Here is a 15,449-nt window from a genome sequence, read left to right as displayed (position 1 = left end):
TTAAATGATATATATTACGAGTTATCTCTCCGTACATAGGTAGACATTTATGCTCTTAAATCTTTGGTATAGGCAGACGGTATACAGACACAATTATAGGATATAACACAAGCTTAGCATTACATCCATCATGAGAAGAGAAGATAGACTCATCGCTGTTGTCTCTTACATATTTTACTAACTTGATAAATGAAGGATTCTGAAATATATATAATAAGTTTTTCCATATAATTATCTGTCAATAAGGATATAAAAAGTCATTCATATCATTAAATGATATATATTACGAGTTATCTCTCCGTACGTAGGTAGACATTTATGCTCTTAAATCTTTGGTATAGGCAGACGGTATACAGACACAATTATAGGATATAACACAAGCTTAGCATAAACATGATATGCTGCGCATTGACATATGTATAGTTTGGGATGACAAGTTGGGTGCCACATCATTGGGTGCAACACAGCATCTATCATCAACATATAATAGTTCCCCAGCCATCATCTCAGATCACGAATCCAACTCAAAAATATCTTGCAGGTTTCGATCAATGGAAAACGTCCTTTTATCTCATTTTTGAGGTTCGTTGTACAATATAGACAATAATAATTTATAGTTAAATCAAGTGCTAATAGCTTTTGAAGTTTTATCGTAGCCGAGGCGAGCGAATGCTGCGATACGAGAATCATCCTGGTAAATAGCGCAAGATAAATCAGCATCTCATTTATCATCCGTGTGAAAGTGACTATAGAAATTAGCAAAATAGATCATCCGTATTAATTCTGCACTAAAGATTAACCGAAAGTGAATGCTGCACAACAGATCAGCGCCTATACTTTCAAAAAAAGTTAAGAGATCGTAAGTTCATCAGTCAATCATTGACGGCCTTTCAAGCAAAATCCACCAATCATAGACAAGAAAATAGAGCGTAAGTACTTAAGTTCACTTAGCGAGTTTTGAAAGTATGGCCCCAGTACAATAGATCACCCAAGCGTTTTTCGCCTTCTAGTCGCTGCTCGTCGCGAGCCGCACTCTGAACAAAGAGCCCTTGGCTCTGAGACAGAAATTAGTTCATAGAAATATTATATAAATCCATCCATACAAAACCTTTAGCGTCTGGCTGTACAGATCGGTCGCCTTTCATGAGGCCGATTTTTGTTTATATTTGAAGCTCATTCGTCCAATTGGACATATATTGGCTTTAAAAACATATACTGCGCCATGCCCAGGTATATAACACTTGTCAGGATCTCGACTTCAATGCTTTATTAACTTAGCGATGTGGCATATGGATGCTATGTAGTATTTTGCCCTCGCAAGATAATTCATAACTTTATAGTTCACAAACACTGTTAACTGTTAACTGTTAAGTGTCAACTGTTAAGTGTTTACTGTTGAGTGTTAAGAGTTAACTGTTAACTGTTAACATATTATCCAAGTGGTTGTTGTAGGGTTATCTGATTATTATATCTGGTTGTTATAGGGTAAGGATATGAACTGAAATTCAGGTGACAAGCGCATTTAGTATTTTTGCAAGGTTCTCGTTAAATGATAGCTTTAAAAAATTAATAGTGCATGGTTATTTTGAAGAAAAATTTCAAAGATAAAAGCGTTTCGCGTCATGACCAAACCACGCACGGCTGCGGCAAAAAAGTCTTCACTCAAACTAGCGCCTTGAAATCACTTTAAGTGCACTCGAGGCTGCAAACTCGTAAGAAAAATTAGGTATAATAATTTTATCGTTCACTAACCGCTAGAATTTTCAATCGAATTATTCGGCTGGTTATCTATCGCTCGCAATTCATTACTGGTAAACATAGCCAATTGAGCTCCGGTAATTACGCTGCCCTGACAATTCAATTGAGTTGTTTGTATGGACGTAAATTGGACATGGACATCCATGTCCAATTTACGCATGAACATGGATGTCCATGTCCATCTCATGTTCATGCGCATGGAGCGCATATGTAAGAGAAAATGCCTAGTTCAGTTATGAATTATTTAGTATTTTTGTGAGTATTTGGTTTCATAAGCAGGCATACCATTCAAGCACATTGCATATAAATTATATAAATTACATATTATGTGCACGCCTTATCTATACATTAATTTAAATGTAGGTACACGAGCAATTAGATTTTCTTGGGGTACCGACTGAACGACAAATATACATACGAGTTCCGCTATGACAATACATTATATTTATATATAATACAGTGTGTGTAGAAGGGTACAAAATGTACAGAAAAAAGCAGTGACGCACGTTTTTCTCCATGCGGGTGACTTTATATACAATTTTGTTTACTTACGTTCATACGATAATAATAATTAATGACCGATAAGCACTTGAACTTATTCATTTAGGGATGTATTCTGCCCGTTACTTTAATTCGCCACCACCGAGAGGTATTTCTGAGCCTATAATACTTCGTTATAAACTTATAATACATCCATCATGAGAAGAGAAGATAGANCATGTTGGGAGTTTTCCTTCCGTACGTAGGTTACGAATGTTGCAGCGTTACGTGCTTCGAAAGAATCGACATGGCCGAGAATGACGGGATATACAGGAGAGGACAGTTAAGGCAATTATTCAACTTGTAAATCAAATTTAATATTCAAGGTATTGGTGAGTTTTTGAGCGTCTTTGAAGTGGTGAAAGTAGTTTTGGTTTGAAGGGACAGTCAATGAATATGATCGTCCTGTAGCTTATGGTCAATTATAACTTAAAAAATAAAAGTTTTTCCTTCAAATAACGTATTGATGTTGATACGATGAATATACATATATTATCAGTGCTTAGTTGCTCATATTCGATATTTGTATGCTAGAGAGGTTATTGTTGCGGACTGATGCATGAAAACTAAAAAAAAAAAATTATGCTGCACCATATCAGCTTTCATAGTGTCGGTTGCAACCCGCGACTGAAAAATTGAAATAAATTAATTAAATTAATATATTAAATTTGACGCTCGCTGCACATCATGAAATTCAGCTGATACAGCACGGCATGAGCAGCACTGACAACGCAATGCACCATATTATATAAAATATTGGCTCCATACATCTTGTTTCACTTTTTATTTCTGGCGTATTATTAAAGGAAATAACGTAACTATTACGGTTGAGACGAGGACATATCACTGGCTGCACATGTCTGAGAAGGACATGGTGGAGGACGCCTCGTCTCCCGAAGACATGGAGTAGCCCGAGATGTCGGTCAGCGGGCCACCGAGGCTCTCGACGGACCGAAGCTCCCCAAGAAGCGAGGAAGGATCCTTCAACTTATCTGAAACGTGCCGGTCGTGCTCCTGTTTCAAAATGTTTCTCCTCCATTTTGCTCGGGCGTTCTGGAACCAAACCTGTAATTAAATGAATTTGGGTCGTTGGAAGCCAAACTTGGACAGTGTTACAGATCGTGAAACTTAAAAGAGTTTCAATCATTTTCTAGAATATTTAATGTTATTGCTCAATGAGCTCTGACAGCAGCTCTACCAAAAATGAAAAAAATGAAATCAAATTAGTTTTACTCGATCGTAACAGGTACTTGGTTAGTTTATTCATTGTAAAGGTGGTTGTTAATCTGATATGAAGCTCGTCTTGAAGCCAAAAGAAACATTAAAGAAGTCAGTATTTCTCACCTGCAAAACTCTCTTGGAAAGACCGGTTTTTTGAGCGAGTTGTTTGAGATCTTTCGCGTCCGGGTTCTGGTTGAGGGAAAAATAGGACTTCATGGTTCTGATTTGGTGGTGTTTGAAGGAAGTTCTCATTCTTTTGGTTCTATTATGGCCCGGGGGACCCTGGTTCTGGTGATCGTAACGGAATGAGTCCAAAGTCAGTTCGCCGGGCGGCCCGATCAGTTCTGGAGCAGAAAAAGAAAGAAGAAGTTATCAGTTTCAGCGAGCATTTTACGCCAAAAATTAAGAGTTAGAAAAAATCTGGAAATTTTACTTCAGTTACTAAGAAACTAAGTAAGATTATAAAAAAATAAGAATCCAGCTCAATTGGCGCCTTAGGATAGACTCAGCTATAGCGACCAGTATTCGACGGCTTCCCGGTATTTAAAAATCTGAAATATGAAAGTGAAGTGTCGCTTGAGATAAAAGGATTTATATCAGTTAATGGCAAATTACAACGAATTGCACGTAAATCATATAATATTTTTTGTAGTTTCTCTTATTTTAGTATAATGTAATTTATATAAGTTTTTGAAATATATACATAAACTTAAAAAATGATACGTCCTGTTTTCATTTTTTTAATCGTTCCTTCACCATTGAAAATTAACTGAGTTGCAAATTGAAGAATAATTTTCAATTATCATTTACTGGACGAGACGAAGACGCGGCGGCAGCTAATTGAGGCAATCTTAATTATTTTTATTCGATATTTCAAGCTCAAAAACATGGAAGCTTTGAATTAATTGCGCTTGTTTTTGTACGTTGAGCGATGCGCACACGCATATTAGAGTCCAGCGGACACGTTCGCATCTCATAGGATTGGTTTCAATAATAATATAAATATACTTTTTTTCAAAGATGCTTTAATTAGTGTAGTTAAAAATGTAGTGTCCATGGTAGGATCTCATGCATCTCATAGGATTGGTTTCAAGCTGCGTCTTCTGATCGTGTTTTGTTCTGACCAATGAGGGAGTTTTTCCCTCGCAGCAATCGAGGGTTGAACCAATCGCGCGTCGCTGTTTTTGATGGCTCTCGCCAAATGAAAGGAATCAATAACTCACAACCAATAGAGATGGAGCACAGCCGTGACGTCTTTATATTAAAGCTCAGCGCCACATTAATAAATCTTGTCATATCGTTCCTAGAAACACTGCGATAAACTCGTCATTATTTGTTAAGACTCGACAGCTTCCTACTGCTGATTCGCTTCATTAAAACTTCATAGGACAAGGCAATTGAAAATTTCGATGCCATTATTTATTGCCATGCATAGCATAATTTTTCAAAAGCATCAACTTATTTAAAATTTCTTTTATGAATTTGAACGAACGATCAGATTCGACGCTAGATAGTTTGTCTCCAATGTAAATAATGTACGTATATAAAGGAATGATTTACGAATATTGGTAAATTTCCGTCCGCAAAAAATTAATCAGAACGGAATTTAAAACTTTGCACCTGTAACTGATTTTTCCGTAAATGATTTATAATTTATTGCAAATTTTGTTTAATTAATTATTATTATTCATTCGTAATTTTTTTTACTAATATTTTGGAAATTACTATATATTATCATTGATTCAGAAATATTATTAACGGTTAAATGAATACTAGTGAAAATTATTTACTGATATTAAATGAATACTAGATAAAATAATTTATTTATATTAATTATTTATTGATATTATCAATAAATAAAATTGTGTATTGATATTGATTGATATATTAACAATATTAACCATGATGAATAGTAATAAAGTTATACAAGAAACCCAATGCGCAAAATATATAATTGTAAAAGTGCAAACGGCCTGCATGCACAACAATTGTCAGGCGCTTATAATTATAACGGCGGGTCGCCAAAGTAACCATGGACCACACAGAGACCACTAAATTACTGCTAAGGTTTGGCATGATAATCCATGTGCATTTAACTTCTAATTAAATTCATGAACTTGTTCATACGCAAGCCTGCAACACGAAGACTCGTAAAGAACCAGTTACACGCAGACTCGTAACGAACCAGTTACACGCAGACTCGCAACAAACCGGTTACACGCAGACTCGCAACAAACCAGTTACACGCAGACTCGCAACAAACCAGTTACACGCAGACTCGCAACAAACCAGTTACACGCACACTCGTAACGAACCAGTTACACACAGACTCGCAACAAACCAGTTACAAAGGAACTCAATGTATGTAGTGTAATATTGAATCTTACTTAAATTATCCACAAAATAGTTCGGAAAAAACTTAGTGTATACGAAGAAGAAGAGCGCATATTTATATGCGCAAAATATGCATACGAACACCGAAGGATTAATAACGATTGTCGGACAAAAGTACTCTTCAAAAAACGATTAAAACGAAAAAGATGTCGGCGAAGCCAACATGATTAAACGGAGATTTTGTCGAAGTGTTCATGTTTCTCTCGTAATTCATGTTCACGGGGACGAGTTTTAATGGAGGAAGGGGCGACGAAAGAAAGGGTTACACGCACTTTATGTACGGGAGACATTTGTTCAAGTCATTCTCTGTAATGGAGCGGGAGCTTGGACACAAATATGATTCACTCAAACCAATGATAACTTCCCCCAAACGACTTTTATACGCTGCCTTTTTGAAGATACGGTCGGCCGGTTAAATGGCAAAAAATCCGACAAAAGTCTTGTGGAGATTAATAGTTGATGCGGTCGCTTTATAGTCAACGCGCAGCCTTGCGTCAGGCTATGAACGGGTCACCAAGACTTTAATTTTTCCCAGCTTCATTCCCTTGACGATTATTGTATTCGAACAGAAATACTGCATATCTTTTAGTACCTATTTTTGGTTTGAATAATATTAAATTTCTCAAGAATTTACGTGTCAAATAATTATGTCCGATCATGATTGATCATCAATTATATCGCAATCATCAAGATTGCGTCTAACACGTTAAACAACAAGTCGAAGGGTAATCAAAATTTACTCGAATATTATGAAAGAAATTAAAAAACGTTAGTTAATACATCTAGATTCTTATAACACCGTCAAATAATAAGCAAGTCCTCGCCAAATGTGTTTCATCCGATCATTATGCCTGTAATTATGTCGTTCTAAAATCCAGTTTGACCAAAAAACAGTAGCTAGACTGATATTTTTCTCTGTTTGAAAAATCGAATTTAAATTGACTCTAAAGATAGAGGCACATGTGATAATTTCAGTATTATTTTATTTATTACCGATTGGGTGGCAATGCTAGGGAAGATGGCAGGTCCTTCAAAGCGGGCGGCGGTAGTGGGGAAGTTGACGGCATTTTCAAAGCGGGTGGCAATATACTGGGCAGGATGACGACCTTTCTACAGGGGGTGGCAGTGATAGGGAATGAAGCCCTTTGGAAAGCGGGTGGCAGTGCATGGTGGGGAAGACGACGGTCCTGCCAAAGCGAGTGGCAATGCTGGGGATCGGGTGGTAATGCTTGGGGGGGGGGGTGGAATGCCATCAACAGAGGGCATTTTTAAAGGGTGTAGCAGTACTGGGGAAGATAACTGTTCTTTCGATGCGGGTGAACTGCTTTGTATCGCACCGACAGCTCGCGAACCCCGGACATTGCCAGTCGTTTACCGCCTTACTTGTATTCTTTCTTATATTTTTAGTGCTTCTAAATTGACTTGACCGCAATTTTATTTGCAACATTTTCGTGTTCCGTGCTTGTTTCTGTGTCTCCTTTAATTGTACCGATTGGCCACTTTTGAGCCAGCAGTGATGCAGCGCAGGCTTTGTGTTGTACAGTTACTTATGTTTCTAGTTGTTTTTAACTATCTCTCTATGTAGTTTAATAAAAAATATTCATCGTACATTATCACTTCGTAGCATGCACGCATGCATCATTTAAGGCTGGACCGACTGATGGTCTACCAACCATAAGCCTGGTATAGGAATAATCAAACCATTGCTCAGGGTTGATCGAAAGCGCATAGAATGGAATGTAATGCCTGCAGGGTGTGAGAGCGTCACAAATTCTCATTAAGATGGATTTGGACTAATTATTTCCTTGGTCATATTTGAACGCAATGATTTTAAATTTTCTCAAGTGTATTGGGATCTGTTATGCATTTCTATTAATTGACAGGAACCCCAACTAAGAATTCGTCCAGAAGAATTCAAGTACAGTAGATAAGTACTAATACACTCTTTTCTGCAAAAATTGAAGCGCAAGCATAAAAACAACATTTAAGAGGTTGTTCTGAGATACCGAATATGGTTTTCCTTATTTATTTTAAACTTTTATCGGATTTTGATTCGTGTCGTAAGAAATGGCTGCCGAAGAAGCTTTCACATTGGAACTAACATCCCAGTTATTTGACTTGACAACTTATTTGTTACCAGTTCGTCGTCTAGCTTCTAAGACCGAGGCAGCTCTCGGTTGCTTTAAGTCTTCAACTTGCACATAATTTCTCAGATAAGTGTGTACTCTGAATGCTCCAAAAGAGGAAATTGTGTGAACAAGTTTTAAAAGCTGCGGCTCGATGTCTTGTACCATCCATAATGGAGTCAATCTTCCGTTCAGATCTAGATTATGATATGCATCGCTTGAAAACATCATGCTTATATACGACGGCTGCGATGCATGGGACGGCCGTGACCCATGGAGTGGCTACTGCTGAAGCCGTGGCGAACGGCTGCAACGACATGGTCTTCATTCAAAGAATATATTGTGTTCATGAAGTGTCTCTGTTTTTGTGGGCTTTGGGCACTCATTAAACGAAGTGATAATCATTCTTCTTTCACTGTTTCTCCACACCGAAATGAGGCCAGTTAAATCGATGTCCATGATTCATTTCGTTAAAAATCTAGAAAAATTAAATTGAATCAGTGTGCCCGATGGGTAGATGACCATTTCAAATGCTTAACACTTTTACTCTGAAAAATTGAAATTTCGTGGAATTAACGCTCTAAATTTCTGCGCACAATTAATGAAATTATTATGAATGCTGAACATGAGCTCTAATATGGTTAGGGCTTGAACAAGAACGGGATGACGTTGAGGCTCATTTGGCTCTTGCAATGCATGCAGTGAGCAGTCGGCTGTTGGCTCATCGCTGGCAGTGAAAAACAGGCTGGTTCATGGCTCAGAACACATTTCTTTGTAGAGATGTGACGTTTTTACATGTTGAAAAATTTTTACCTGTTAATTAAAGATTTAAAAAAACAAATTTAAAGAAAATTAATTTAAATTGTTAATTTAAATTTTTAAATTTAAATTTAATTTAAATTTTTAGCTTGATTTATTTGTGTTAATTTAAAGAAACAAATTTCAAGATAATTAGACTAGTTTATGTGTTATATTTAAAATCATCTTTGCTAATTCACAACAATACGTACAATAACACTGCTGCCTCTATGCACCTTATTTCACTCTTAACATCACTCATGGCACGCATAACGTCATTCAAAATTTACTCGTACCATCGCCTTGTGAACCATTTACCGCTGAGTAGTGATGGCTTGGGCTCACTATTGTGTTGGAAAAATGCCAAAGAATTGTGTTCAATAAAGCAAAATAACTCGAGACATCTCTTACGAACGCCCGAAAGCAGTTTAGCACCGCAGCGTCAGCCTACGAATGGCGCGAGGCCTCCTACAGAGCGCGCCGGGGCACCATGGCGAGAACATGTCACGGGAGCTCTACTCTGCACTCATGATAGTATCTTGAATACATAGCACTTAGATAGTATCTTGGATACATAGCACTTAGATAGTATCTTAAATACACTGCCGGCACGTCCGAGTTCGGCATGAGACGACACGGAAAAAGATCCTTCCGGTGCCGCCTTGCTTTGGACCGGAAGAGAATACGAGTTCTCCGGCTCTAGAGCTCGGAATAGCGTGGAATCTGTTTTGATGCTGAATCATCATGTTTAGTGCAGACTGCAGATCTAGATTTCTATAGTGTCCATGAATTTCTCAACATCGCTATGTTATGTTTTCTTATAAACGAAGATCATGTTTAGTGTACATCTTGATTTCTATAGTGACCATGAATGTTTTATTATCGCCATGTTATGTTTTCTTATAAACGAAGATGTTTAGTGCACTTCTTGATTTCTATAGTGACCATGATTGTCTTATCATCGTCATGTGTTAAATGATGATCATGATCATGGAACTTTGATTAGAATTCGAATGTTCATAGCAAGATTCGTGCAATTGGCTGGACGAGACAAGGAAAATACGTGATTGCATGGTTCCGTTGCGCGCTTTTAGGACTGAAGAGTCATCGACGGGCGGCCAGCACAACGGTTTGAAGAGTCTATTATACTAATGTAGTTTGCACGGTTTGAAGAGTCTACTCATGCAGTTTCAAGACTGGATTGTAAGTAAAATGCTAATCAATTTAATTTTTTATTGTGTTCTGGTACAATTAATGTTCCATACTATTTATTCCAGAACCGTAAGAACGGTATTCTGGTTCTGACAAATGTTTGAGAAGCAACGTCTGAATTATGTGATACTGATAGTGGACTCAAACTAACGCAAGTTCTTCGTAACGTATATTTACAATACTTTTATTTATTATTATAACAGCTGTATAGCACACGTAGGAAAGCTGACTATAGTAATGCTTTTTCATGCATTTTTAACGATAAAGGCTGGAATGAATATACGGCATTCAAAATTTTTACGGTCATAGTTTATTAAAAACCGGTAGGCGACAGATTTTCTCGAATTTTATTGTAAGTTCAACTAGACATGAGAAAAGATGTTTCCTCATTTCATTACGACTCCAATTCACCGGCAGTCCATGACTCTGTAATTCTCATCGTCCAATATATCGACCCAGCGTGTTTTTATTTACACGAGAAGCCCTCATATTTTCCTTGCTTTCATCGCGCACTTCACGCTTGAAGCCGACGACCTGTCATGCGCATGTGCAAGGCGCGTCAGACCCGCGTATACGGGCCGCAGGTGCGCGCGGTAGCTCGAGTTCGACGATCGAGCGCAGGCGTAAGAGCGACTAATGAAGATAAGCTTGCATGCCCTCAGCTGGCGAGGGCTGCGCAGGGAAGGGGAAAGCGATGTGCACAGTCATAAGTCTGCTGGTGCACCTCAGTCTACGAGGACTGCGCAGTGAAGGGGAAAGCGATGTGCACAGTCATAAGTCTGCGGGTGAACCTCAGCTGGCGAGGACTGCGCAGTGAAGGAAAAGGTGATGTGCACAGTCTAGCTGGCGAGGGCTGCGCAGTGAAGGGAAAGGCGATGTGCACAGTCATAAGTCTGCGGGTGCACCACAGTCTTCGATGACCGAGCAGTGAAGGGGAAAGAAAGCGATGTGCACAGTCATAAGTCTGCGGGAAAGCCTCAGTCTACGAGGACTGCGCAGTGAAGGAAAAGGTGATGTGCACAGTCATAAGTCTGCGGGAGCACCTCAGCCTTTGAGGACTGAGCAGTGAAATGGAAAAAAGCGATGTGCACAGTCTTAAGTCTACGGGAGCGTCTCAGCTGGCTAGGTCCATACACTACCCCTACAATCTCGTTGACAATATCACGGGGAGTCGCAGCTGATTGGAGGTGATGTGTTTGCACTGGGATAGCGTTAAAGAAAGTTACTGAGCATTAGGTGCTAAGCCCACGAGGATTACAGTGAAGCAAGCACTTGCTACACGGAGATTTGTCGTACCAGCTTTATTGACTTAGGAGTTTGTCAACAAAGAAGATGTATTCGATTCTTATCTTAACGGCATTTCACTGCTAATAATGTAGATACTTTTGTTCAGTTTGTGTAGAAAAAATGCAATAATACTCTCTGCCACATGAGAAAAAGCAGAAATAATCACAAACAATAAGTTCATGCTGCTCATCAGACAGGCCATGAACTGAAATGGTAATGTGAAAAAGTGATCTTCGCTCCTGATGGATTTTTCGAAAATAAAGCAGATCGATACACAAACTAAATGAATTGCAGTCTACTGTACATTGGGAGGTGTATTGCTTAGCTCTTTTACGTCAATTTTTCGAGGATATTGTCCTCTTATTTGAATGAACATCCGACATTAAAGGCTCATTGATTCCAAAAAATAGGTACGTTCCGTACATATTTGAATTATTTTAGTTCTGTTCCGAGATCATTTCTAATGACAAAGGATGCTTCAAATCCAACTAGTGCGACACCAACCGAGTCTTGTACTGTATTTTGCATCTCGTATATATGCAATCCGTGTCAGATACTCATTACAGATATTCACGAAATTTATTATGCATAAACTCATCACATTGTTTGCCAGCAGCGCTTTTTCTACGAACTACACCTCACGCATCCAATTCGTGTTATTGTATCATGATGATACAGAATCAAGTATATTCTACGCACATGCCTTTACATCCGACGCTCTGTCACGTTATTAGCATTACAATAACCCCACATTATGATTTGTTGTGTCACGTTATAGAAACCACCCAAATATTTGCAACGCACTTCACTCATGCCTGAAATTAGGGTTACGCATCATGCGAGCGCCCGGCGCCATGCGTCTACTTCATACCCTAACAAAATTTAGAGTCGCCCCAGCTTCTGGTACTCCAAATCAGAAGCTGCCGCGTCTGTAAATTTTCACTGGGAAGAACTCCTACCCTAACAAAATTTAGAGTCGCCCCAGCTTCTGGTACTCCAAATCAGAAGCTGCCGCGTCTGTAAATTTTCATTGGGTACGCGCGCTTTGTTTCAAGCCGCACTCGGCCAACCCTCAGCAGCGGCTCACACGCGCGTGTTACGAGCCTCGCACGCGGCCGTACATCTCAAGCACTCTTCAAGCTCGATGATCGTGTGAGATAATCCGCTCAGGCTTCTTCAAAACTAAAGAAAATTTATGAAATCTTTCTTTATGCGGTATTCATGAATGTCCTGTGTACGGTAAATAAGCTCATAAGAGTTTATGAATTTAATTATATCGCTATTAACATGTGAGTTAATCAGCTGGAACTTCCAGATAACTCAGTACGATGATTTAGGAGCTGTGGTCGCCGTATTGCCTATTCTAGTGTGAGAAAATCAGAAATCTGTACTTTATCGAGAAATCTTTAATACATCCAGCTTTATTCTCAAGAAATTGTTCCTTCTGTTACATTAAAGTAGATTATGTTTTCAGGAGCGAACCTTTCTTCGCTGTAATTAGAGGAAATAAAATATAAAGGCTGTCGTCTTCTCACGTAACCTGCCATGGGTAGGGACTAGGGAGCACATGTAATTAGCTCATGCATGGCGAGCTTGTGATGTGATATAATTATTCATTGCTCCCACAATGCTATATGCTAATTATATATAATATGCTCTCGTTTCATGTATATTCTACGCACATGCCTTTTCATCCGACGCTCTGTCACGTTATTAGCATTACAATAACCCCACATTATGATTTGTTGTGTCACATTAAGGCGATTAATTCTCCATCACTAGTACTCAGTTTGCGCCTAGAACCTAATAGTTAAATTACAAACAATGTCAGAATTACAAAGAAGTTTGACCGCGTCGCAGAGTAAAGTGTGTCGGAACTATTTAATCCTGCCTTATTTTAGTGCGATTAGAACTCACCTAATCCAGGAGGTAGGGGCGTTAAGGGCTGCATGTCGTCGGAAGGACATTTTCGTTTTCGCGGCCTCCCTTTCTGCACGGCTCCGACGCCGTTGTAAAATAGACGGGACCCCACGGGGGAGAGAGGGGGATAACCCCCCAGACCGGGGGGCAGGCCAGCCACCCCCATCGGGGGCCCCCCGATCCCGATCGTCATTCCTGTCACCACAGAAATGAAATTGATGCATAATCTCAAGCATACCTTGATTATGTAATTTTTAAACATTTATCCATCATTCTGTAATAAATGATACATGAATATAAATTTAAGTCAAACTAAATGAAGTTATTAAATAGATAATTCTTCACTAACTGTTGCTGTTTTTAGGTAAACGAATTATATTTTCGTTGCTTGTCTTTTTCGTGAAATAAGTCTGAGCTCTACCATTGCTCCAACTATGGAAGGTCTTTTATAGGCTTTCTTCAGCTCACAAAATCATTCAAATTTCCCTTACAAACGGAGTGAATAAATTATTGTACCTGGCCGGTTGAATTTTACTGAAATAGCAAAATTTTTTATGTTGAAATTTGAAGTTTTAAACCTAGCAAGTTTTGTCGATTCGTTTGTAATGATAAATTACAGCAGGCCAATAACACCTACAGCTAGCGATGACTCAATCATAGTTTGACTTTTCGAGATTACAAATTCGATTAACTAAACGAAGCGTGACATCATCAACCAACGAAATGGGAAGCTCTGTCCTTCAATCTGTCTGTAATAAATTTTTCATCAATTGAAATAAATAAATTAATACAAGCGCGATTAATTATTAAATAAGCGAGCTAGACCATCCCCAATTATTATTATTTACAATAACCACAGTCCACGAAAAAGAAACGATTTAAACTGTCTACATAATTAAAAGGTAGATTGAAAGTAGTTAATTATTCATTAGGAGGTTATAAATGGCAGGGATACTCACTCCACTCACCTGGGATGCCATCCAACTCAGCGTCGGTGGTCTGTAAGATGATCTCATAGTGAGGCCTGCAGTAGATCACACCGTCCCGCATGCCGAAGTGATCTCCTATTTAATAAATTAACAAATTGAGTAAATATATTGAAGAAAAATGTTAAATAAGCTTCCTATGTTTAATTTTATGTAATTGAGTTAATAATAAAATCAGTGTGCGACTTTCCAAAGAAATTTTGCAAGAAAACATTTAAAAAATAGTACTGGAAAATTTCTATTGACTATTCTCAAGGTGTCATGAAAATAGCTCTGGCGCAGCGTAGATTTTAATAGATTTTCTATTAAGCTAATAATTCATTCAGCCAATACATGTATGCAAGTACTGAAAAATATTTGTTTGCAAATACGGCTAACTTTACTCCTATACGCTGACTGACATGCACTCTGTCATAAGTCGCAAGACCAACTCTTTTCAGGCCGACAGACACAATCTGGAACGCGGTCAGGCACATTAATTGATTCCCATTTCCAGGGACCAGACATACTTTCTAATTTCTATACGCCTGTGAACACACTATTCGGCGTCAGATATATTCATATATTCTGCCAGATACATATTTCTTTACGTCCCTTGATTTACTCAATATTATGCCACAAGACCACTTCGCTACAAGGCACCTGTTATAGGTACGCTTCCAGACGCTATATACGCTCTTTCGATGCGCTGCCTGACACTCGCATATACGCTATCAGGTACACTTCTATATGTCTCCAAACACTTCTAATCAATCTCACACACTACTAAACACCACCAGACACATCCCTAAACACGACTGCGATGCACCACACGCGCCTTTATGCAGCTGTGTGTGGCAGAAGGCGCAGATGAAGCAGTTGAGGTGGTAGACGTGTTCCCGGGCCCGCATCACCAGCTCCTGAGGACCGATGTCCAGTCCGCACCTGCCGCACCGGCCACACCCGAACATTCTGTCCAGGGCAGGCAGAGGAGACACTGTCAGTCGTAGCACGTGTCTTGGTTCTTATATCATAAGTCTGATATATCATTAGTTCACTATATTATTATAGTGAACTATAATGATGCAAACATTAACATTAGTGTGAAAAATAAGTTAGACAAAATTTCTTTAGAATGAATACATATTTCTATTTACTGTTATTGGACTAAGTCAGTGTCAGCTTTAGAAAAGTTAGCTTTACTTTTGACAATGATATTCAAGTTGGA

General features: G+C 38.7%; 1 protein-coding gene across 3 annotated transcripts; it reads right to left on the bottom strand.

The window, feature by feature from the left end:
- Positions 1-2,907: 2,907 nt before the first annotated feature.
- LOC108679498 (LIM/homeobox protein Lhx2) lies at positions 2,908-15,191 on the bottom strand. Of its 3 annotated transcripts, XM_047883242.1 has the most exons (6): positions 15,060-15,191; positions 14,216-14,320; positions 13,254-13,451; positions 3,643-3,863; positions 3,118-3,363; positions 2,908-2,925 (listed from the first exon to the last, which is right to left on the bottom strand). In XM_047883242.1, the coding sequence occupies exons 1-5, from the start codon at positions 15,130-15,132 to the stop codon at positions 3,142-3,144; spliced, it is 819 nt and encodes a 272-aa protein (XP_047739198.1). In that variant the 5' UTR covers positions 15,133-15,191; the 3' UTR covers positions 2,908-2,925; positions 3,118-3,141. The 3 variants fall into 3 exon arrangements, with proteins under 3 accessions (XP_047739198.1, XP_018023611.2, XP_047739199.1); XM_018168122.2 differs by lacking the exon at positions 2,908-2,925 and having other exon boundaries at positions 3,014-3,363; XM_047883243.1 differs by lacking the exon at positions 2,908-2,925 and having other exon boundaries at positions 3,014-3,363; positions 14,225-14,320.
- Positions 15,192-15,449: the final 258 nt, after the last annotated feature.

This window comes from Hyalella azteca, unplaced genomic scaffold, assembly GCF_000764305.2.
Source record: "Hyalella azteca isolate HAZT.00-mixed unplaced genomic scaffold, Hazt_2.0.2 contig12373, whole genome shotgun sequence".
Lineage (NCBI taxonomy): Eukaryota > Metazoa > Arthropoda > Malacostraca > Amphipoda > Hyalellidae > Hyalella > Hyalella azteca.
Note: the sequence above shows the minus strand (reverse complement) of the source record. Positions and strands in the feature narration are given on the sequence as shown.

Excerpts from the sequence above, each read along its gene's own strand:
- LOC108679498 (XM_047883242.1), bottom strand. The coding sequence starts at position 15,132 with ATGCGGGCCCGGGAACACGTCTACCACCTCAACTGCTTCATCTGCGCC. Across the intron at positions 3,864-13,253 it reads GCCCCTACCTCCTGGATTAG|AACTGATCGGGCCGCCCGGC; the intron begins GTGAGTTCTAAT and ends TTTCTGCTCCAG. Across the intron at positions 3,364-3,642 it reads TTTCCAAGAGAGTTTTGCAG|GTTTGGTTCCAGAACGCCCG; the intron begins GTGAGAAATACT and ends ATTTAATTACAG.